Source organism: Candoia aspera, chromosome 2, assembly GCF_035149785.1.
Source record: "Candoia aspera isolate rCanAsp1 chromosome 2, rCanAsp1.hap2, whole genome shotgun sequence".
Classification (NCBI taxonomy): domain Eukaryota; kingdom Metazoa; phylum Chordata; class Lepidosauria; order Squamata; family Boidae; genus Candoia; species Candoia aspera.
Genome location: NC_086154.1, coordinates 243,701,598 through 243,726,071, shown reverse-complemented (window position 1 = coordinate 243,726,071; position 24,474 = coordinate 243,701,598). Strand labels below are relative to the sequence as shown.

The following is a 24,474-nucleotide window of genomic DNA, read 5'->3' as shown; positions in this document are numbered from 1 at the left end:
GAGGAATTCCTTGTAATAATGTCCCTTGAGGTTGAATTGAATTGGAGAATGGTCATACAATCCAAGATAAAGGCATTAATATATGCTTTTGGTAAATGAGTGCAAGAACACCACACTCCACCTGTCAGAATGTCAATCAAAGTCTTTCCTTTGAGAGAAATGGATCTAGCAACTTCCATCAAACTGAATGAGAATTGGTAGGGGAAAAATCCAGGAGAAATTTTCTGCCTGGCATTACTTGAAGATACATGGGCCAAAGGCTTAACAAAAAGAAGGAAGTCTAGGCATTTCAAGTCTTTTGTGCAGATCTCTCTTTCTCTCGCTGTCCATGTGTGTGTGTGTCTATGTGTCAGATTGCCATGATTATGTTACTGGCATCACATTTTTGAAAAATGGTTCACTTGGGAAAGCATCCGTGGCCACTGTGTGATAGTAAAGAAGAAAGGCAATCCATACTTGTGAGTTACAAAGTCAGCTGGTAGCAGTGGATTTGTGGAATGGGGAGAATATAAGTGCACAAATGCAAATAGACAATTTCTTTGGCACAATTGAAAACTGGTAAGATCAAGAAGGGTGACTCTCAACACAGCAACAGTGCATTATTACAAAGCTGGCTGAAATACCATCTTCCATAAAGTCCATTACCAAAAAACATTAAAGAGAAAGGGTAGAAATTTGTTTCTGTCTCTCTCCCCTTACAACACAGCTACCAGCAGTTTCCTTTAACAAAACCCATCACTGATCACCATGGTTGAGTGCATGTACTCATGCTATTTAGCCACACCCCTCAAAAATTGTTTTCATTGTGAAGAGCTGCAGGGTTTCCATTCAGAACAATGAAAATGCCTGCTATTTCAAGCTTTAAAAACCCAAATCTACCTTGGGAAAAGTAGTAGTAATTTAGGCTAGGATGGGTTGAGAAGTAATATGAGTAGAATTCAGTTCAATTCAAATCTTTATTTCGGTGACAGGCTACTGTAAGAAACATAAAAATTGTGAGAATTATAATCAATAAAATACTATCATAAAAACCATACACTATGAAATACCACTGAATGCCCCCTATTACATAATGCTAGAGATGATCACATTGCCGTATGAAGTAATCCGCTAGTGTATTATCTCTGCAATTGCAAAAATATGAAAAGGGCGATATAAAATAGAGAGTACTGTAACACTGTTCTAACTAAGCAACAATAATAGAAAAGATTGACATTCTAGTTAGGTCCCCTAAACTACTGCTTTTTATTCACAGTCTGAATTTGTAGGCCGCAACATGAAATGAGACAACTTTGCATTTCATTGTGGAATTGAGATCTGATAATAAAAATAAGCTTGAGCAGTATTTATTTTATTTTTATAAATTCGATTTCGGGCTGCCCAGCTCCTCAAACCCTGGGCAGCTTGTAGTTTAAAAATAAATAGTATGACCTGGGAGCCTTGACTATTTAGGAGAAATGAAGGCATTTTGAATATCTCTGTAGAAATGAACATTAGAAATGCACATGCTAAACAGATACAACTTGCCCAGCTCCAGTCAGGCATAGATGTTCTAGATATTGCATCTTCTTTATCTTATCTAAAGAAAAGCCAAGGGGAGAATATTGAAATACAACAATGTGAAGACACTAATTAGGATTTCTAACTTTATGAGGTACACCGCCTGTCTGATTATCCAGAAAGAGAAGGGTGTTTGTTTGTTTTTTTTGGTGCCTTTGATCGGTCTTGACTCCTGGCAACTGCCTGGATAAGTTCCTGCACTTTTCTTGGCAAGATTTCAGAATTGGTTTGCCACTGCATGCTTCCTAGGGCTGAGAGAGAGTGATTGGCCCAAGGTCACCCAGCTGGCTTTGTGCCCAAGGCATGACTAGAACTCACAGTCTCCCAGTTTCTAGCCTGGTGCCTTAACCACTACACCAAACTGGCTCCCTAAGGGATGTTAGCCCTAAGTATATCAGTTTCATCATCATCAGCTCACTCTTCCATTCATGTTGGAAACCATTCTCTAAAGTTAGAGGGGCAAGGCCTACCTGGAGGTAGGATAATTGTAACCAATATTTAAGTATAGCTATCCTTATATTAGGTTCTACTTTTACCATAATAGCCTCATAATACAAGGAAGCATTGCTAACACTGCATGGAATCTGGAATCTTTTCTTAAAAATTTGGACTGAACCTGTTCTAATGGATTAAAAGGACCTAATTTACGGGCTGTGAAAGGACTTGTTTTAATGAATTAGAATAGGACCTAATTTATGGGCTGTGTTTAGATGTTTGAATATTCTTTGGATGCCTAAGCCTCATGTAATTCCAGTTGTAATTGCTAATAGTTATTTTATTGTACTGCTTTTCTGTTTCTTTTCAACCTTCTTAATGAAAGAGGGAAATGTAAACCTTCATTTACATCTGGTTTGGAGCAGCATATAAACCCCAGCAAAACAGCCAAACAAACAAGCACTCACCCTGGAGCATCCATGGGAATGTCTTTACTTGAAAAATATTATGGCGGCAGGAATGTAATTACCATCTTTGGTTCATAAAAAACGTGAGAGCAGTGAATGTGAATTATGAGCAGAGTATATGTCTACCTGCTGCCAGATGAATGAAACACTACTCCCAGTTACTTAAAACATGTCATCTGTTCAATGATTCTCATCTATTTACCAGGCATGAAATTTAGGTCTCATAGCAAATGTCATAATTTTAGGGTTTTGATAATTAATTTCCAACTTCCTTCTTTGTAGAACTACAGGAAGGCCCTCAAGGCTCTTCTGCTCCTACAGGATTCAGGATAGCTGCATCATTTGTATATAATAAGATGTTAAATTTATCCTTGATCTTTCCTCCCTTTAGGAGAGGGAAAGTTCAAATTGTTTAAGTAGTTTACTAAATTGTTTAAATGGTGATTAAATAACAGTGGGACTAAGATGCAGTTTTGCTTGGTTCTCTTTTGATGGGTAAAGAAAAAAGTGTTGTTAAAGCTATATACTACTAGAATTCTTATTGTGTTTATCTGTTTGTCTGTTTGTACCCTCAAGTTAGCTCAAACGGTGCATCACAGCACAACAATTTTTGAATCAAGGTACCTAAAACCCGCTACCTTAAAGAAAGTGTGAAAAATCCAAGACCCATTAGTCCTGTGGAATTGAAATTTCCACAATTTTCAGACCAGTTTTATTTGCAAAGTTGTGGCCATTGCAGCATTCCTGTGGTTATGTGCTCATGATTTCCGATGCTCCCTGCCAGCTTCTCACAAGCAAAGTCAATGGGGAAGCCAGCAGGAAGTTGAAAGTCACCCACTCTCCCACTGCTTTTAGCACCAAGAACAGATCTGTGGTGATGTGAGCCTTCCTAAATCCAGCCTCTTCTGCCAAATGGTTATCCTGTTCAATCCAACCTCTCAATAAATATCTAGCCAAAAGCTTACTGATCATATTAAGCAAGTCAATGGATCGATAATCCCCCCAAAATTACACCACTACTAGACCAGGGATACTGATTTAGGATAGGCTTTAGAAAGCATGGACTGCCCTTGCTAAATAGAAATAAATGTAGCATTTGATGTTATCCCAAGTATCTCAAATCAGCTGAAAAGTATACCTAGGAAGAAGAATAAATGACTGAAAAGCAAGCAAATGCCTACACATTCAATTAATATGCACCAAATTTGGATTTTCTTGATGCTTCAAATAGCGAAATGCTAACCACTGCTGTAAGGAGGGCAGCTCTATAAATCATTAATATATAAATAAAGCAACCATATGCTTAGTGCATACACCATCTATAACATTATCATTGCAAGTAAAAATAGGAAGACACACACACGTGTGTTATATTTGTATATATAAAATACATGCATGTATGTTGTATGTTGTCTCTGAATATAGTCTGTGCAGATTGCACAATGTTAATAGTGGTGATGCTCCCTGGCCCTCCTAAAAATTGAGGCATGGCCAATCCTTATCTCTGTTTGATGAGAGTGATTTCTGCACATGTACAGAAACCACTGTACATGCAGAGAAACCACTCTCATTGGTTCAGAATGGGGGCCACTTTGCTTTACCCCATTGCTCTGAAGGGGTGCTCTAGCAGAGCTTGGACTGAAATGGCCTTTCAGTCATTTCCACAGCCACCACCCCATTCCTCCAGTACACATTGCAGGAGTATTCTAGAATTATTATTACCTCTATTGCCTAAATATATGCTTGATAAAGAAGCCAATGTTCCAAAAAAATAAAAAATAAAAAAAGCTTTCCAATACACAGTGCAAAGACTAAAAGTTCCATTACTGGGAGTCAATACAATATACAACACAATGACTCCTTTAGGAGACATTGTAGTTTAAGGAGTACATTCCAATGAATAACAGCATGAATTAACAGCAAGCCAATAGTCTGTCTGCGGTTCCTGATTTAGAAAGAATTATCCAATGTTTCTCAACCTTGACCACTTGAAGATGTGTGGACTTCAACTCCCAGAATTCCATGGCCAGCGTGGCTCTCTGTTGACACATCTTCAAATAGCCACACATCTTCAAATAGCCAAGGTCGAGAAACACTGGACTATACCAAGGCCTACCCTCTCTGCGTCCTACCTCCCCACAGTGGAGTTCTGATTGATCAGTCACTGGTTGGGATGTGACTTTCTCCTTCAACAAACACATTCAAATGGTTAGTTATGGCCGATTGCCCACCACTGGCCATGATCTCATGGAGATGAGACAAAATAAATAAATAAGGTAATCAGCATCTTTGTTTCAGGTTTTTTTATAGCCTGCTGAAGGGTTAAGCAAATTAATGGTTGTCAAATGAAAGAGAAATAGGCTGGGAAAAAGCATTTTCAGGTTTCCAAATGGGACTGAAAATCAATGAGCAGTTAAAAAAGATAGTTTAAGGCCTTGACTAAGTGGGTTATGGATTACAGCCTAGACCCATAAAACTGATTATTGAGTACATTTTCATCATTAATTCATCAGAGGCAAGGCAACACTTGCCCTTTTGACTCTGGCTTATTAATGCTATGCCTCTGGTCTGGTCTCCATGAGACCTGTGAATATTGATATTTCCTTGTTGCCTCCATTTTGCATCTTGTCATTGCTCTAAGATTTAAAGGCCTCTGTGTAAGTCTTCCTTCTCTCTTAAATGACGAGTGAGAAACACGGATTCTCTTTCCTTTGGATTCAGGCTCACATATTCATACCTCAGTATTTCCAGGCTTAGTTTGTAATTACAGTGATTAAAAACATGTATTTCCATTTTTAAAATCAATTCTATTTGGAAAAAATATATAGTAAAAGTTCTACACAAAAAACTTGCATTGTGTTATTATAGTGTAATGCCATGTTGACTGAGATTCAAAAGCTATCAGGGCGTTCAGGGTGCCCAGATAGGATTTTAGAGCAGAACTCCAATCCAGAATGATGGTTTTATCTTGGCTGTGAGTTGTGTATTTATTGCTGTGGTATACAACATGTTGGGTTTTAACTGTTGTTAACTGCCCAGAGTCACTATAGTGAGATGGGCAGAGATATAAAGATAGATAGATAGATAGATAGATAGATAGATAGATAGATAGATAGATAGATAGATAGATAGATAGAATAGCTGATAGAACTTATATCCCCATTTCTATTATTGAGGTAAAATAAGATATAGTCCCCCGCTTTCAGAAATAAAAAGTTTGTTAGAAATTTTTGTGTAAGATGCCTTAGCTTTGAAAGATATGATTCCTGTCTTCTTTTTTAAAAAGGGAGAGGGGGAGGGAAAAAGAGAGAGAGAGAGAGGGAAATTATTTTACCTTAAACACTGGAAATCATATGATATTTTGCAGGGGAAGACATATGGGATTTTTCATTATGGCTTTATATTTGCATTAAATATAGTGTTTTCTTTGTCTTATTGCAGATAACACCTATGTGTCCAGCTCAGATAATGATGAAGATGTACTAGTTACGACAGAGCCAATTCCAGTAATTTTCCACCGAATTTCTACAGGTGATATTGTCTTATATCATCTAATTTATTACACTGGGCAGAATGTGACTTGTTTATGACTACATACACTTTACCAGCAGAAGTTCCTGAAGCCAAGGAAGACTTGTTCAATATTTCTTAAGGTCGATCAAGGCAGATGAGACCATACCTAATGCCACAGGAAAAATGGATTGTTACACTACAAAACTATCAACAACCTTTTGTTCCCCTTGTGTATCAGCTCTCAACCAGTGCTAAGAGGTCTCAGAGTTGTAATCTGAATACATCTGGAGGGCATCTGATTCGGGAAAGCTAACTATTCTTTGTGCCTGTTGCTTTGTGTGATCTACAAAGAGACTGAATTTAAGTATTCTTGTGCCACAGCAAGAGACGTGGCAGCTACTGGTGGGTGTGGTTTAGAAAAAGCCTGAGAATAAATGGACCAACTTGAAACAGAAAATGGGTCTTACGACCTCTCACTCTGCTAGACTCCTCAGAACTTTTTGTCATCTGCATGGAATGGAATAACAAAAAAGATGAATAGTAATTTGATGGCTGAAATTACATATTTTAAACAGGCAGCATCATTCAGTATGTTACCAAACAGGGCCAGGCTGAGGATGGAAACGTACGGCTAATTTTCTCCCTTTTTTGGGCCAGGATTTAGGAGAAGTTTTTCACTTTTCTTTCTTTTATAAACCTGCCTAACTTAGCAGTAGTTTTTTTGTTGCTGCTGCTGCTTCTGCCCCCCCCCCCATTTTAAAGCACCACCATTATTTGGTAATTTGCCACTGAATTGGAATGGCACAATATTGGGGGGCTCTGTGGGCTGTAATCAAAAGCAGCAACAACTCAAGAAGAGACACACCAAATCCAGACTGCAGAAATCCAGAAGACCATTACATGAGCTAGAGTTGCTTTTTCTTCTTTGCTTTCATGCTGCTGGGAATCTTCTGAGGAGGGTGGGTGGCTGCAGAAGCTCAAGCTGGAGTGGGAAAGAGATACTTTGGGTGACCGAGGAGATGAGAGGAGACCTTCATGGGACTCAGAGCTGCAGCAGTGGGGAAAAAAATGATGGTATGATCCTCGTCATCCCTTCCTCTGGCCTACCCTCAATGAAGCTGTACTTATGCCCCTGGCAAAAATCAAATTTAAGAATGTGAGGCACTAAAAATCCCAAACCTTGACTGGGTTGTTGAGAAGTAGCTTTTTTAGTTGTCCACATGTAAGCATAAGTTTAGTCTTAGTCTTCCTCTTTCAAGACAGTGGCTTCAGAGAAATGCAGCCCACTTGTAATAATGCAGTCCTTTAATCACTTACTTTCAGATGCTAAAAGATTTTAGACAACTCAGGCTATCCCTAGGAAACATAGACTGTGCTCTTTATACACAAGTGTATTCATTCTGTTTGAACTTCTAATCAAGAGTAAATAACCAGTATTTTTATCCATCAATAAAAAGTCATGTTACATTTGTTTAATTTAACTCCACATGAATGTTAAAATACACAACTCAGATGAGATTGCCACTTTTCTTAGAATATTTTTTTAATAGCACTGTTAGGAGAAGCTAGTGGGGAAAACAAAATGTGGGATTTGCAAAAATGCAAGATGAAAACTTTTGTTAGGGCAGTTGACATACACCCTCCGTGCTTATGCCAAATATTTCTGGCAGCCACAGTTCAAGAATGCAAAGCTTCTCATGGATGACAACTATCTAAACTTATTGAAAAATTCTGTAACCTGCTAATTTTACCATTTTTTTCTTACTTTTTTTTAGAGTTGCGAAAAACCAGTGATGTCAACTGTTGTTTGTTTATAAAGTCAAAGTTACAAAGAGAAAATGGAGAGGTACGGTATTTTGTTAAAATTGGTAATGCTTGTTTGCAACTGTCGGAACAAAAAAGACATTAATGCTGGAGAAAAGTTCCTCCAAGGTATCCTGCTTAAATCACATACAAGCTGCCACTGTGGTGTGAACAGAGTAATTTTATGCTCAGTGGAATCTGTATGTGCTCTTAATTCATATGAGTAAGAAACCCTGACAGTAGTGTGATCTGTAATAAGATGCAATGATGTCCAAATTGCAGTCTATGTATCATCATGTACTGATGCAGACATCTCCTGTAAGTGCATAAGTCACATCATTTGCATGTTGATGTGATGCCACACAAGTCATCATTTGCCCCCATCAGGGTACATCCATCCTTGACAGTTTTGTTGTAAGTAAAAGCTGCATGGTTCAAAAGTAAATACAAGTGGTGTTATAAAGTCATGAAAATTGGAACATCAAAGGCCTATTTAGTCCAGCATCCAGTTTCCCTGAACACTCAACTAGATGCCTGCAAAAAGTCCATCAGCTAGAGACCAGTTCAGACTTTTTTGTTCCTTGTCAATTGATAATGAAAGGCATCTGTGATCTTGAATGTAAAAATTCGCCATTGTGACTAGGAGCCATTGCTCACTTTAACTTTTCTGCACAAATACATTAAATTTCTCTCTGAAAGAATCTGTACTGGTGGCCATCACCAACCTCTACTAGCAAATTTCATTATCTTATGTATTATTTGGTATGATATAACAGGCATTTTCTCTTATCTGGATGGATCTGAAAACAGCCTAATTAGTAATATTTAAAATAAAAATAAATAGGAACACATTTTCCTTCCAAGATTTTTCATTAAGTATGTAAAATATTTTACTTGGCTATTTTTATTTCATTTTATGTTTTAATTTATTAAAATTAATCCATCTTTTATGATGAGGGAAAAAAAAAACCCTCTCAAGCCCCTCAGGAGATTAAAAACAATGCAAATAGAAAGATTAGAGTTAATAAAAAAACAGATGTAACAAGAAAACAGACCTATCACCCCTAAAATACTTTAAGAAGCCAAAATGTTGCAGTCACAACCATTAGCAATTCCATAAAAAGCGCAGCTCAGCAGAAGGCCATGGAAAATAAATGAGTCTTGAAGCTTTTCTTGAAGGCCTGTGGTTTTAGGCATTGTATTTCATTCCTACCAAAGAATTTCAGAAGAAATGAGATTGCTCACATTTTTGCAGTACAGCTTTTTATAGTTGTCTCATGTTAGCTGCATTCATGGATGCCTATAGATAAGCAACCTCCCCACATATATTCGGGGGGGGGGCGCATTGTAGAACCAGAAGCTGTTGCTTCCTACTTTAACAGTGGCAGCATAAAGAAATTCTTCCAAAAGTCATTCTAAGCTGGAGATTCCCAACTCTTTTTGGACTGAGGGCCACCTCTGACCTTTGAGTAGTTTTCCAAAGCCTCATTCTGAAAAAAATGAGTGCAACCAGGATAAAAATTAAATTCACTTTCCATTTAAATTTAACTAAAGGCAAATATAGTTAAAATCCAGGGTGTGCAGTGCTTTAGATTCAAAGGCAAAGAGGCGCTTCAGAGTGTGAGGGTACACTCATGTAGCTGTTCCCTGGAATGCCTTATAACAGCTAATTTTTTTTTCTAGGATTGTACAGTGAGAATCCCTACGTGATTATGTATTGATTTCTTTGCTTATTTTTCATGAATGGCCTTAAAAATGTCAGAGAAACTTATGAAAAACTTTCTTGAACCAAAATGCAGGAAGGATTTACAGCTATATTGAGCTAAATGTGCAGTCCTTGGTGCTCTCTGAGCTTCGTTGTTTGCTTGCAGATGTTTCATTACCTGACTAGCTAACATCATGTTATCTAGTTGGGTAATGAAATGTCTTCAAGCAAACAGCCAAGCTCAGAGAGCACCAAGGACTCCACAGTACAACCCTGAGCTGCAGATATTCTCTTCTATCTTGGTAAAAAAAAATTCTTTTGAGCCTTTAGTCTTTGTGTAGCATGCTGGTCAAAGCATTCTAGAAAGTTGGCAGAGACTGGACAGATATTAAATCTGCCTTAATTGAATTCAAATTGAATTATATGAATGTCTTCATATATTTAATGATTTCATGCTTCTTATCATTAACATTTACAATTTGAGCACAACTTTTGAAAGGGATCCAGGGCTACAGCAAAAGATTTTAGGTAGCTGTATTCCTCAGTACATTCAGGCATTTCCTCTAAGGCAGTGTTGCTCAACCATGGCAGCTTGAAGATGTGTGGACTTCAGGATTTCCCAGCCAGCAAACCTTGCTCTAAGGCAAACCCCTTAGTTTGTTAGGAGTACCAGTTTAATCTGAATTTCATAGCCATGCATTCTAGTCTTTAGACCCAAACTGTTCTATAAAGTCACGCCTATGAAGATCTTTGATTCTGTTCAACAGGAATGCTTTCCGTTTCTCTTGCATTAAATGTACTTTGTGTTGGCATGCAGTGGTAACACAGACATGCTTTTGATGGGACATACTGCTTAATCTCAACTGCTTGGCTTTTCTTTCAGGTGGGGGCATTTAAACAAGGGGTGGGTAATCCATGGGTCATAAGTGGGTGCAAGCACCTTATTTGCATCTCCCAGACCATCCTAAGATTGCTTGGTTGAAAGCAGCAAATGTCCAATTTTGGCAGCATGAAAGGTCCAAATGAATGTGTTCAGCCTTATAATATCTATCATCACCTTTAAAAAGTTCAGTCCCACAATTTCTCTTGTTCAGTTCAGTTCAGTCCCTCAACTCCTCTTGGAGGAAAAAAGTGCTGCCCCCCCAAGCCCAAAACAATTTCCAACTCCTGATGTAAATGGTTCAAGAATTGACACATAAGTAATAACATAGCCACATGGATGACTGGATTGTAGCCAATCAAGTATAGCTCATGAACAAACACTGATTTAGAGTTCATATACAGGTAGTCCTCACTCAACAACCATTCATTTAGTGATGGGTCGGACTTACGACAGTGCTGAAAAAATGACTTACGACCACGCCTCACACTTACAACTGTCACAGCATCGCTGCAGTCACATGATCAAAATTTGGGCTCTTGGCAACTGGTCTCATATATGACCGTCGCAGTGTCCCATGGTCACATGATTGCCATTTGCAACCTTCCCGGCCAGCTTCTGGCAAGCTAGATCAATGAGGGACCGCATGATTCGCTTAATGACCACACGGTTCACTTAACACCTGTGGTGATTCGCCTAACATCTGCCACAAAAAAGGTCGTAAAATCAGGTTGGATTTGCTTAATGACTGCTTTGCTTAGCAACCAAAATTCTGGGTTCAATTGTGGTTGTTAAGTGAGGACTACCTGTATATATCTGTACCTCTACCTCTGTCTGTACCTCTGTCTCTACCTACCTATTATATTATAGGGTGTGAAAATTACTGGAAAATGGAAGCGATCGATCGATCGAGCAGCTGTCATGCAATCCTGAGGAAAAACATGCTTGATTTAAGAGCTACAGTTACATGGCTGCATACTTTGCAACCTTTTTCCTTTTGAATCTGGAGTACTGTGTAGCCCAGTACAATACATATTTAAACAAAGAAAAAACTTACTTAATTCTCCTTTTTTCCTAATCAGGAGTCAAGACACAGTAATGTGGTTGAAGAAGATTCAGAAGGAGACAATGACTCTGAAGAGTTTTACTATGGAGGGCAGGTAAACAAGAATTATCAGCCATCTAGATGGAATTTAAATATACAGTATACAATATATACCTAATGAAATGGGCAGACTTCATACCCTAATCTGCAGTTGTCTTTTCCTCTTAACCGTTACACAATAACATATAAACTTCCCAATACAGTTGGACTCTAACTTCCATAATAGCTCACAATACGTTCTGCTACTTCAGAACTGTTTAGACTGTTTGAAGACTTATTCTTGCTTTATGAAGATGCACTGACAGTTGAAAGTGTTTCTGTAAACAGCTAACAATTTAGTGGAATTTCCAGTTGATAGAGATTGTCTTCAGATACTAAAAGCAATAGTAGTGTTATTGGCCATAATCCCCAAAATCAACTATATACTAAAGGTCAGCTCACAGATTAAAAAAAAGTTTTTTCAAGATCTTCCAGTTTCTTGATTCCTCGGTATATTTTAAAATAATCATAATAATCATAATAAAGTTCGAGGTTAGAGGAGGCTATGTGTAGCAATTTGATAATGAAATCTTGATATTTTCATAGTTACTTTTTAAGATGGAATTTAAGATGGAAGATTTATAAAAATGATATCACTTATTCATGAGATTTAGAGGCCTAGTATTTATAGGGAATCAAAATTCAATTTCAATTATCATTTAAAATTTATTTGTCGAATTTCTCTGCTGCCCATCTCATGTACAACGACTCTAGTTGCATTAGTATAGTACTCAAATGTTGACTGTTCATCACTAGTGGAGGCTGTGCAGTTTCTGCAAAAAAAACTATAGTCTTGGTTTTGCTATAAACTAGGTTCTCCGTTTATATCCCTATTCTGTATTACAGAATTGTGGTTTTTGTGTGTGTTTGCATAGAGCTCTGAAAGAATAGCTATTTCCCACCAAAAGTTTTGCACTACAACTTCAGCCAGCTACCATCTCAGACACTTAGTAGTCCTCAAGTTGTCTTCTAAAGGGTAGAAAGTTGATAGTGTGAATTGGATTCCTGTTGTGATATCTATACTTTAGGGTACTTTTGATGTTTACTGTTAAAATGTATGCATATTTAAGAATTTAGATATGTACAAGATCAAAAATTAGGGAAGTCTACTTTCCATTTAAATAATATTTATTCATCAAAAATCAGCCAAAAGTGTTTTTTCGTCTTACCCTTCATTGATTTGAATCTTAAAATGTCAATATGCATGTCTGATTTTTCATATATTGACCATCATGCTTTAGCTTAGGAACAAGTTCCAACACTTTTGGGGGATGTTAATAACTGAAAGTAGCATACTCAGAATCACAGAAGGACAAAACAAAATTCAGAGAGGCATTATTCAAAGTCCTTTGTTATAAGAATATGTACAGTAGATCTATTTCAATGCTTTAAAAGTCAGTTACATTTTTTCCATCAATCTAAGCTACTGGGGCACAGAGACAATCCATAGAGGAAAAAGCTCGCAAAGAGAAATTGTCATTTGTAGCCTCACTACCCCACTCCCTTTTTTAGAGCCATTAAAGTTTGGGCCAATAAATGGTATCCATTTAGTCATTGTGAAGACACTTGAACCTGCCCCAGTTGTGCAGAATTTCAAACTAAGGGAGGCCTGGAACCCATACTTGAAATTTGAGAGCTGAGCTGAGTTTCCAGTTGTGTTAGCAGGACCCTGACAGAAATATTACACTCCTTTCACAAAAGATAAAACAAAGTTAGGGCTTATGGTAGCCACAAGTTGAAGCTGAGAAACAGATTGAAACCCAAAGTAGTGTTAGCTTTGCCACCCCCTGAAAGCTCTGATAAACAGAGAATTTAACGAAGTGAAAAATCTCATCAGTGCCACACCATCAGTCTTCCTCAGTCTTCTGCAAATATAAAATTAAAGTTACCTTGATGAGGTGATTCAACTGAAGCTCTGTTAAATCAATTTACTCATTCAAACTTCATATAGTCCTTCCCACCATGAGTTAAGGGACATGGATATCTCCAGGAGTACCCCCAGCCTTACAAATTCCTGAATATATTTCATTTTCTAGGAGAAAATCTGTGTGCTGTGCACTTTGCTTGTATATATTCTGTAAAGGGCCTTCTCAGTAGTGGCAACAGATAGTGAAGGCTTTGTTCATTTCAAGAGATCCAGCTTACTCCTAGTCTACAGAAGTCAATTCAAATAATAACCCTACCTTTCTGCTGTTTCTATAATGGTGTTGATTGTGGTTTGGTGGTGGCTGAGAGTTGCCTTGAGGGGAACTTTTTGGAAAGTTGTGATATACATAGTTTATTAATCAACATACCCACCAAGGCAGTTCAACATTTTTAAAAAAAATATTTAATAAGATTAAAAGAACAAAACAATTATCAAAGAAAAGAAAGAAAATTAAATGTACACTTATCTCTAATAATGCTTGAGGAATTTTTGTATGAATTAATTGGATTTAATCCTCTCAGGATTGTATGCAAATTGGAATATAATAAAATCCAAACATAAATAATTATCCTTTGGGCTCTTCGGCTTTCCCATTTTATAATCATGCAACTTAGAAGTGTGTATTTTGAAACAGCAATATTTATTTATTATAAAAAAGAACTTCTGCATTTTATTATTAAAAATAAATAATAATGTATTATTATTAAACACATTTACAGAACAGTTAATGTTCACTTATGTGGAAGTCAGTTCCATTAAATTCAGTGAGACTGTTGAGTAGACAAATACTTGACTGCATACTTATCATGCTATTCCCTTTCAGGGTGAGCAATGTTATGCATAGCTCAGAAAAAGCGTAAGAAGTAATGAGCAAAGAGAAAAGGAAATCTGATTAAATCTAGTTTACTCCGCCATCATTCACTATAGCTCTCTCCATACCTTTCTATCTTTGCAAATCATCCTGAGTTCTTCTACTATGCACCTCATTGCCTTTGTCCTTAAATTTCTCACAGCTCAACAACTCAAACTACAACTTTCTTAGACTTCTCCTTCTCAACCCATTCAGTTTTCTTTATATATTTGCTTTAAAATCTGATCATAGTTCATTTTGTCTGTATGACCAAACCACCTCAGAGTACTTCTTTCAAACTGATCACTTACTTTTGTATTCAGTCCACATTCATTTGTCATCCATTCATTCTTGACACTATCTCTTCTTGTTCTATCACACACACTTTTTAAATAACCCATTCTGGCTGCTTTTAAATTTCTCCTGGCACACCCAATTTTCACTTCCATTTAACAAAGTAAATAGGAGTCTATGCAGTCTTATGCATAGCCATCATTCTTCACAACAGGACACTCTTTCTACCAGCATTCGTATGTCTTAAAATTGCTCCATCCATTTTCCTAACTTTGTAACCATTCTATCAAAGTATACAAAATTCATCTACTTGGTCTAGTTTCTCTTCCTGTATCATTCACTCCATTTTCCCTTCCAAACACAACTACCTTGGTATTTGATATATTTATTTTTAGACCCATATTCCTCATATTGTCATGTAGTCTAACTAACGTTCAGTACTAATCATTCATGTTTTCAGTCAACAGCATGACATAACAAAAGTACATCTTCATTCATGTCCCCAAGCAACTCACCTCTAACTTCATTGTAAACATTGATATTTACCCATTAATGTATTAAGCAACCAAAGGGACATCACACATCTTTGGCTTATTCCATGTTCTGTGTTGAAGCATTTGCTAAGCATTTAATTTGTAATCACACATACTTTACCTCCTCTATACTGCTTTTTTTGCATTCAGCAAGAACTTTCAATTCCTTAATCAGACAAAAAATTCAGTAAACCAAGGTTGTCAACTTTATCATGCATTTTCTTCTGTTCAGCAAATGTGCAGTAAACTTTCTCACATTCATACGTTTCCCACTGACCTACTGAAAAGCAAAAATCTGTTCTGCATCTCACACCCACCCCTGCTGGTATAAAGCCTCATTCCATTTCCAATATTTTACTATTATCTCTTATGCCCTTTCAATCAGAATTCTGCCAAACACCTTTCCAGGCCCACTTTTCAAACTAATTCCCATATAATTTTTATAATCATTTTTGGTACCTTTATATTATTGCATTCTGTGAAATATATTGACCAAAGGACATAAATAATCAAGAATTTAAATATATTCTAAAAATTGCAATTAATGTAGGCATGGAAGTGATAAGGAATAGAAATAGATGAATCCATCAAACTTTGTCACTAAATAAGTCTTGTGTTTTTAGTTATTAGAACTGAATAGATCTGAGATGAATGGCTATGACTCTGTCCAGAGTCCCCCAATGGGAGGAGATGGGTGGGGACAAATGGGATAAAATCAATCAATCAATCAATTCAAAGATTAGAAGGCAGGGATGGTAAGGAAGAAAACAGCTTTGATCTCTGATAGTTTCTGTACTCCTGCTAGTCACCTGTACAGAGTTTTTCTGAGGGGAAAAAAATGCTTTTTTCTTCACAAACCACAATCATAAAATCTATATCATGTCTCAAGTTAATGGTTCATCACTTTTAAGTACAATCTTTTCAGGCACAAGAAAGAGATACCTTTTATCTTTCTGAGTACTTCACTTTTCATTATGATAATGTTTGTGGAAATAAATGCAAAACTGCATTTGCCCTGACCCCCCCCCCAAATGTTAACCATTATTGTTGTGCTTCTTTTTGGATCTATCTAAAAATAGATGTAGGAATGCATCATTCAAATTTGCTACTACTGCATTCTCTGTGTCTCCATATACATAGGGAGAGACTGTATTTGTTTCCTTTTGGCATTTACCAGCATTGAATCGGTCTTGCCATACTCTTATACAGTAGAACTGTTATGTCAGAAGGCCTCTGAAATGGCTTGATATGAAGCCATGTGTTTTCCTTCATCTTTTGAATGCTCAACTGGGCATTATTAAATGCAACACCAAACCTCTTCTTCCTCTCTCACACTACAGAGTTGTATAGTAGGTAAGGCAAGGAACTAGGACTAGGGAGACTCAGATTCAAGTTCATCTTTAGCCACAGAAACTTATTGGGTGACTTTGGGCCTATCATTTTCTCTAAGCCCCTTCTACTCTACAGCGTTATTGCTGTGGGGGAAAATGAACAGATTGTTAGATATACCATCTTGAGCTCCTGGAGGAAAGGCAGGATATAAAGATGAGAAACACTCAACAGAAACAATTATTCAAGCATACACAGGGCGAAAAATATATTAAAACCTGGCATTTATATCTTTCAAATAAGTGTCCTTGGGAATCAAAACTCAGCATGGATAACAGCAGATAAGCCATGCATATAGAGAAATTTTTACTTGGACAGATGCATTCTCCTGAGTTCCATGGGCCTGAACAAATCCAATTGCTTTGTAAAATATGATACTGCACATTGCAGACAGCTGTCAGGAGTTCACAACTGTTTAATCCTTCAGATGCCTTGCTAATTTCCCCCCATTCCAGTCTGAAGTCTTGCAGTGTACCATTCAACTGTATAGATCTTTCATTAATCCTAGTGCTTCAACAAGGCCTAAAGGAATTTGCAAATGAATCTAAACTCAACATTCAGACTCCAATAAAGTCAATGCAAATTTTTAATGCTGCTGTAGAGTAAATGGGAAGAAATGGTCTCTATCTAGGGAAAAAGTAGAACAGCACAGTGCTAATGCTTAATTCTGTCTTTAGATAACAACTTCAGCACTTGATAGTCTTTGCCTTCAGTCAAAACCATTTATATTATATTATATACAGTAAGTCTCCTACTAAGATGCCAATAGGGAATGGTCAAATAAGAGAAAGCACAGCCTTCAGCTGGATAGTGGGCAGGACAAGAGGCTCAGAGAGAACCCTCCCTAGTGTCTGGGGCTGTAAAGGAGACTGTGGGAGAATTGTACTTTCAGGCTTGCAAGATTCTGTTAGTGTAGCTTTACAATAAAGTAGAATTAGCTTATCTGGTTGTGTTTCCTGTCTGATCTACCTGATAAGGCTGGCACACTATTAACTGACATCAAGAACAGGCTTGTATCTTTTTTCCTTCTGCTTAGAATCTTTAGTCCCCTCTAGTGTCCAGTGGCTAAAATCATAAAGTAACTTATTGTTATGACTTACAATAACCAGGATAACCAAAATAAGTCTGCTTCCCAAGAGAAGCTATTTATTTTTTATAGTTAATTCCAGAATCCTATAGTCAATACCCCAAATTATCTGGACCCTTAATCCATTTATAATTTTCTTAGTTCAAAATCTTATTTAGCTTTTTGCTGTTTATTTCAAATTCTTTTAAGTTCTTAAACTTATATTTTTTCTTTTGTTCAAAATTGAAGATAAACTCACCCGATGACTTTTCAAACTTATTGTTCTGAAGGTCTCTAATAGCTTTAAGATGTTGAATAGGCAATTTATGAAAGTGATTAGAGAGTGAGGCTTGCAAACTTAGTGACCTTTAAAGGTTCTGGCATGGTTGCGAATAAGACGGCTGATCCCTTTCTCTCCCAGTGCTCAAACCCACAGAAAATTGCTGTCCTGTGGTTTCTTCACAAGGAGCAGCCATCCGGAGCACATGTGGGTGATCTCTCATCCAGAGAGGTTCCAAGGAACTGGTCTACTCACTGGTTCCTTGGTCTTTGCCACAGTCGTCAGCTCTGCTTTTGCAGAGATGTCTTCAGTTCGCCGTACTACCCCTGGAAGTAATATTAAGCAATTTCCAGGAGGTGCTGTCAGAGGGCCATTAATATTCTGTTTCTACCTCTGTTTTAAGCAACAAAGACCTGCTTTCTGAATTTACATCAGCATAGTATGCTAACATGTTCTGCCTTCATTCTATGTCAGTCACATTTTGCTTTTGTCACAAGCAGATTTGAATAATATGGTTTCTGGAATAAGAAATCAGACAATGAAAAACATAGATGGAGTAATTCAGTAAATACAAATTAAAATTAAACTGAAATCCATGTGGTTCCCTAGCTGTTGCTTGTTGGACAACAAATTATAATAGCATTATGCATTATGCTCAGTGATGAATGAAATAATAATAATAACAAAATATTCTTAGTATTATCTTTCTGGTGCCAATCTTTTCTGCTCTGGCCTTTTATTTATTTATTTATTTATCAATCAATCAATCAATCAATCACATTTATATGGCTGCCCATCTTGTAAAAAGTGACTCTGGGTGGTGTACAACAATTAAGAAATACAATAATTTTTAAAACATTTCTATAGCATCAAAAGTGTTTAATGACTCCATATTTACTTTCTGTACTTGTACTGTTTACAGATCTATTGTTTATAGATCAATTGTTGTGGTTTTAAAAATATTAAACTCTGGAAGAGTGATGTACAACATTTTAAATAACAATAGCATCATTGTATCTCACAGAATGTTGTGGAAAAGATGCATAATTTTTGGCAATTTGGCATACCAGCAGGTGGTTTTCTATCATCAAGAATAGGAGAGAGCAGGGTGCTGATAATTGCATTCTAAATATCTCATTTAAGCCTCTTTCCTTCTCTCATTTGCTACCCATATTGCTATCCACCACTATCAGTTAATTCTAATCTGAAATCAGAAATTCTGCAATTGTCATTCATTCTTCAGTATGGTGACATATCAAATCATAATAGTAAAAATATTTGAGATAATGTGGGAAGGATAATGTTGCAGTGACTACCCATGTCAGCATTCTTCTCTCCTGAAAGAAGGGAATCTCATCACCATTTCCTTTCTCTCCTGTGTTCCTGGAAAGTTGTGGAATGGAGTCATGAGGGTGACCACTGCAACCTCTCTAGGAAAGGCACATTATGCCAGGCTAGCCTCTCCCATCCATCTTCATTAGAATGTCTCTTCTCACTTTCATAGCGCTCCAAGGTCCCAGGCAGATGTCCATCATCTAAAGTGATACTAGATTAAGGGAGAGATGAACTTAGCTTAAAATTACATATTCACACAAGAGCTAAAACTGAGGTGTCAGCAAGATTTGTCCCACTTGTTTCCATCCTCTGAGATCCATGTTCAGTGAAGAGACTTAAAGGAGGCATCTGCCCATCTTCATAAATAGAATGGAGGTCTGCATGCATTCAATAACCACCAGGATTTGTAACCATGCAGATGATTTCTTGCATTCAAGCAAAAGCAAGTAAAAGGTTGTTGTTTTTTTAAAAAAAATTCTTGCTGCTGAATGTGATAAGGTCAGATATAGAGAGGGCAGGCTTGTACAGTAACCTTAGGGGCAACATTGTACATACACCATTGCTTCCACTGCCCTTTTCATGCAAGTCGACCTCCATGTAGGATTATTTTATAACAATGACTACTTAAATGCTATCTTGGATCACACATATTACATGATGGTAGTCAATCAAAGACTAGTTGTCCTTGTTTGCCATGAGGAGTAAGCAGAATGGCCATGTTGACAGATGGCGTAGCTCTGAATAACAGTTTCTCAGGAGCAACAACAGTAAAGGGATGTTCTTTTTATGCTCTTCCTGCTGGGTGCTGTTGGAAACAGAATTAACATTTTGGCTTCATCTATTAAGGAATTCCTTCAGCAAAGGATCGTTACCTTGTCGTGGTGCTGGAGCTTGAGCACCTCAATGATGCCATGAGCTAAACCGTGAAGGGCCACCCAAGACGGGAAGGTCATGACAGAGAGGTCAGACTAAATGCGATCCCTGGGGAAGGTAATGGCAACCCACCTCAGTATTCTTGCCGTGAAAACTAAATGGATCAGTACAACCAGAGATATGTCGGTATACCATCGGAAGATGAGACCCCCAGGTCGGAAGATGGTCAAAATGCTACTGGGGAGGAACAGAGGATGAGCTCAACTAGCCCCAGACGTGATGACGCAGCTAGCTCAAAGCCGAAAGGACGGCTAGCGGCCGACGGTGCTGGTGGTGAACGGCGAATCCGATGTTCTAAGGATCAACACACCATCGGAACCTGGAATGTAAGATCTATGAGCCAGGGCAAATTGGATGTGGTTATTGGTGAGATGTCAAGATTAAAGATAGACATTCTGGGCGTCAGTGAACTGAAATGGACTGGAATGGGCCACTTCACATCAAATGACCACCAGATCTACTACTGCGGACAAGAGGACCACAGAAGAAATGGAGTAGCCTTCATAATTAATAGTAAAGTGGCTAAAGCAGTGCTTGGATACAACCCCAAAAACGACAGAATGATCTCAATTCGAATTCAGGGCAAGCCATCTAACATCACAGTGATCCAAATATACGCCCCAACCACAAATGCTGAAGAAGCTGAAGTAGAGCAGTTCTATGAGGATCTGCAGCACCTACTGGACAACACGCCTAAAAGAGATGTTATTTTCATCACAGGAGACTGGAATGCTAAGGTGGGCAGTCAAATGACACCTCGAATTACAGGTAAGTATGGCCTGGGAGAACAAAACGAAGCAGGACACAGGCTGATAGAATTTTGCCAAGACAATTCACTCTGCATAACAAACACTCTCTTCCAACAACCTAAGAGACGGCTTTATACATGGACTTCACCAGATGGACAACACCGAAATCAGATTGATTACATCCTTTGCAGCCAAAGGTGGCGGACATCTGTACAGTCGGTAAAAACAAGGCCTGGAGCTGACTGTAGTTCAGATCACGAACTTCTTCTTGCACAATTTAGGATCAGACTAAAGAGATTAGGGAAGACCCACAGATCAGCTAGATATGAGCTCACTAATATTCCTAAGGAATATGCAGTGGAGGTGAAGAATAGATTTAAGGGACTGGACTTAGTAGATAGGGTCCCGGAAGAACTCTGGACAGAAGTTGGCAGCATTGTTCAGGAGGCGGCAACAAAATACATCCCAAAGAAAGAGAAAACCAAGAAGGCAAAATGGCTGTCTGCTGAGACACTAGAAGTAGCCCAAGAAAGAAGGAAAGCAAAAGGCAACAGTGATAGGGGGAGATATGCCCAATTAAATGCAAAATTCCAGAGGTTAGCCAGAAGAGATAAGGAATTATTTTTAAACAAGCAATGCGCGGAAGTGGAAGAAGACAATAGAATAGGAAGGACAAGAGACCTCTTCCAGAAAATTAGAAACATTGGAGGTAAATTCCAGGCAAAAATGGGTATGATCAAAAACAAAGATGGCAAGGACCTAACAGAAGAAGAAGAGATCAAGAAAAGGTGGCAAGAATATACAGAAAACCTGTATAGGAAAGATAACAATATCGGGGATAGCTTTGACGGTGTGGTCGGTGAGCTAGAGCCAGACATCCTGAAGAGTGAGGTTGAGTGGGCCTTAAGAAGCATTGCTAATAACAAGGCAACAGGAGACGACGGCATCGCAGCTGAACTGTTCAAAATCTTGCAAGATGATGCTGTCAAGGTAATGCATGCTATATGCCAGCAAATTTGGAAAACACAAGAATGGCCATCAGACTGGAAAAAATCAACTTATATCCCCATACCAAAAAAGGGAAACACTAAAGAATGTTCAAACTATCGAACAGTGGCACTCATTTCACATGCCAGTAAGGTAATGCTCAAGATCCTGCAAGGTAGACTTCAGCAGTTCATGGAGCGAGAATTGCCAGATGTACAAGCTGGGTTTAGAAAAGGCAGAGGAACTAGAGATCAAATTGCCAATATCCGCTGGATAATGGAAAAAGCCAGGGAGTTTCAGAAAAACATCTATTTCTGTTTTATTGACTATTCTAAAGCCTTTGACTGTGTGGACCATAACAAATTGTGGCAAGTTCTTAGTGGTATGGGGATACCAAGTCATCTTGTCTGCCTCCTGAAGAATCTGTATAACGACCAAGTAGCAACAGTAAGAACAGACCACGGAACAACAGACTGGTTTAAGATTGGGAAAGGAGTACGGCAGGGCTGTATACTCTCACCCTACCTATTCAACTTGTATGCAGAACACATCATGCGACAAGCTGGCCTTGAGGAATCCAAGGCTGGAGTTAAAATCTCTGGAAGAAACATTAACAATCTCAGATATGCAGATGATACCACTTTGATGGCTGAAAGTGAAGAGGAACTGAGGAGCCTTATGATGAAGGTGAAAGAAGAAAGTGCAAAAGCTGGTTTGCAGCTAAACCTCAAAAAAACCAAGATTATGGCAACCAGCTTGATTGATAACTGGCAAATAGAGGGAGAAAATGTAGAAGCAGTGAAAGACTTTGTATTCCTAGGTGCAAAGATTACTGCAGATGCTGACTGCAGTCAGGAAATCAGAAGACGCTTAATCCTGGGGAGAAGAGCAATGACAAATCTCGATAAAATAGTTAAGAGCAGAGACATTACACTGACAACAAAGGCCCGCATAGTTAAAGCAATGGTGTTCCCTGTAGTAACATATGGCTGCGAGAGCTGGACCATAAGGAAGGCTGAGCGAAGGAAGATCGATGCTTTTGAACTGTGGTGTTGGAGGAAAATTCTGAGAGTGCCTTGGACTGCAAGAAGATCCAACCAGTCCATCCTCCAGGAAATAAAGCCAGACTGCTCACTTGAGGGAATGATATTAAAGGCAAAACTGAAATACTTTGGCCACATAATGAGAAGACAGGACACCCTGGAGAAGATGCTGATGCTAGGGAGAGTGGAAGGCAAAAGGAAGAGGGGCCGACCAAGGGCAAGATGGATGGATGATATTCTAGAGGTGACGGACTCGTCCCTGGGGGAGCTGGGGGTGTTGACGACCGACAGGAAGCTCTGGCGTGGGCTGGTCCATGAAGTCACGAAGAGTCGGAAGCGACTAAACGAATAAACAACAACATTAAGGAATTCAGTGGTGTTTCCCACGGCAGGACTTAGGAGCATAATTCCAAGACACCATATAGCAGAATGAGCTTCCAGTGGGGGAGGGCATATTCAGCAGGACTAAGTGGCTTCCCTTTATATAGTTCTTGAGACAGGACAATCTCAAGTTTGGACTAGGCATTGAAAAGGAAAGTGAGACATTGGAGAAAGGAAACCTTCCTTTGCTACTCAATTTGTGATATCTTTCTTCCTTCCCACTTCCCCTCTGCAGGTTAGTTATGATGGAGAACTTCACAAACATCCACAGCTGGAAGCTGACTTGGCAGCAGTAAGAGAAATCTATGGGCCAAATGCAGTATCTCTCAGGTTGGTCCGTCTATCTGTCTATTTAATTACTATCTACTTAATTACTTACCTTCCTGTCAGGGGTGTGCAGATTGGTTCCATTCAAATTGATTCAAAAGAATTTCAAAAATTATTTGGATTCAGAAATCAAAAATTTCTATCCAAGTCTCCAAATCTGATTTGTTTGGGGCCAGTTTAGATCATTAAAATACTGGTACATACATTGTATTGTCCCACAGTCCCAGTAAATTCAGGTATGTTCAGTTTGACCAATTAATTTACTCCTTTCGTTCCCTTTATTAAATGACTTCATCTTTTGAATCAGTTCAGGGTGTTAAATATTTGCTGTTTTTCATTTCTTTCTTTCAGTATTAAGAATACAGTAGCTATGTAACTGAGAAAAGGTAAAATTTTTGAGGATAAGTTGGCCGCTTACATATTAACCAAAAAGGAGAAAGTGCTTCATCAAATATCAACATATTTGCATAAAGTATGGACATATAGATATAGCTATATGAAATGGGCAGCCATATACATTAAATAAATTTTAAAAAGGAAATATAATTCTTCTTCATAGGGAAAATTCTAACTAGGTGATCTAGATACTGTCATGAGACACATTTCAAAGCCCCTGATTTTCTTTAAGTTAAACTGGAATCGGACCGGCAGTACTTCAAACAGAATGTTTTCTATTTGGCCATCCTAATGGGAACTAGTCAAATCAATATTGGCAGAGTTGGTTGAAGGCCTGAAGAGATTCTGGGCAAAGTTATCTTTGCCAGAACTTCTCCAAAATCCATTTAAATGTCCCACAATGCCTCAAACTGTTTGCGCATCAGAGCATTATGGAAAGTAACTAGATCTGGATACTCATTGCTGCTCAGAACATTG

General features: G+C 38.1%; 1 protein-coding gene across 1 annotated transcript in view; it reads left to right on the top strand.

Annotated features, from left to right (window-relative positions):
* PARP8 (poly(ADP-ribose) polymerase family member 8) overlaps window positions 1–24,474 on the top strand; it is a 179,070-nt gene that overhangs the window by 81,454 nt on the left and 73,142 nt on the right. Inside the window, exons 4-7 of the mRNA XM_063295680.1 lie at window positions 5,904–5,993; window positions 7,751–7,821; window positions 11,446–11,523; window positions 23,510–23,604. Of these exons, the coding sequence (XP_063151750.1) occupies window positions 5,904–5,993; window positions 7,751–7,821; window positions 11,446–11,523; window positions 23,510–23,604 (334 nt within the window). The remainder of the gene's footprint in view (window positions 1–5,903; window positions 5,994–7,750; window positions 7,822–11,445; window positions 11,524–23,509; window positions 23,605–24,474) is intronic.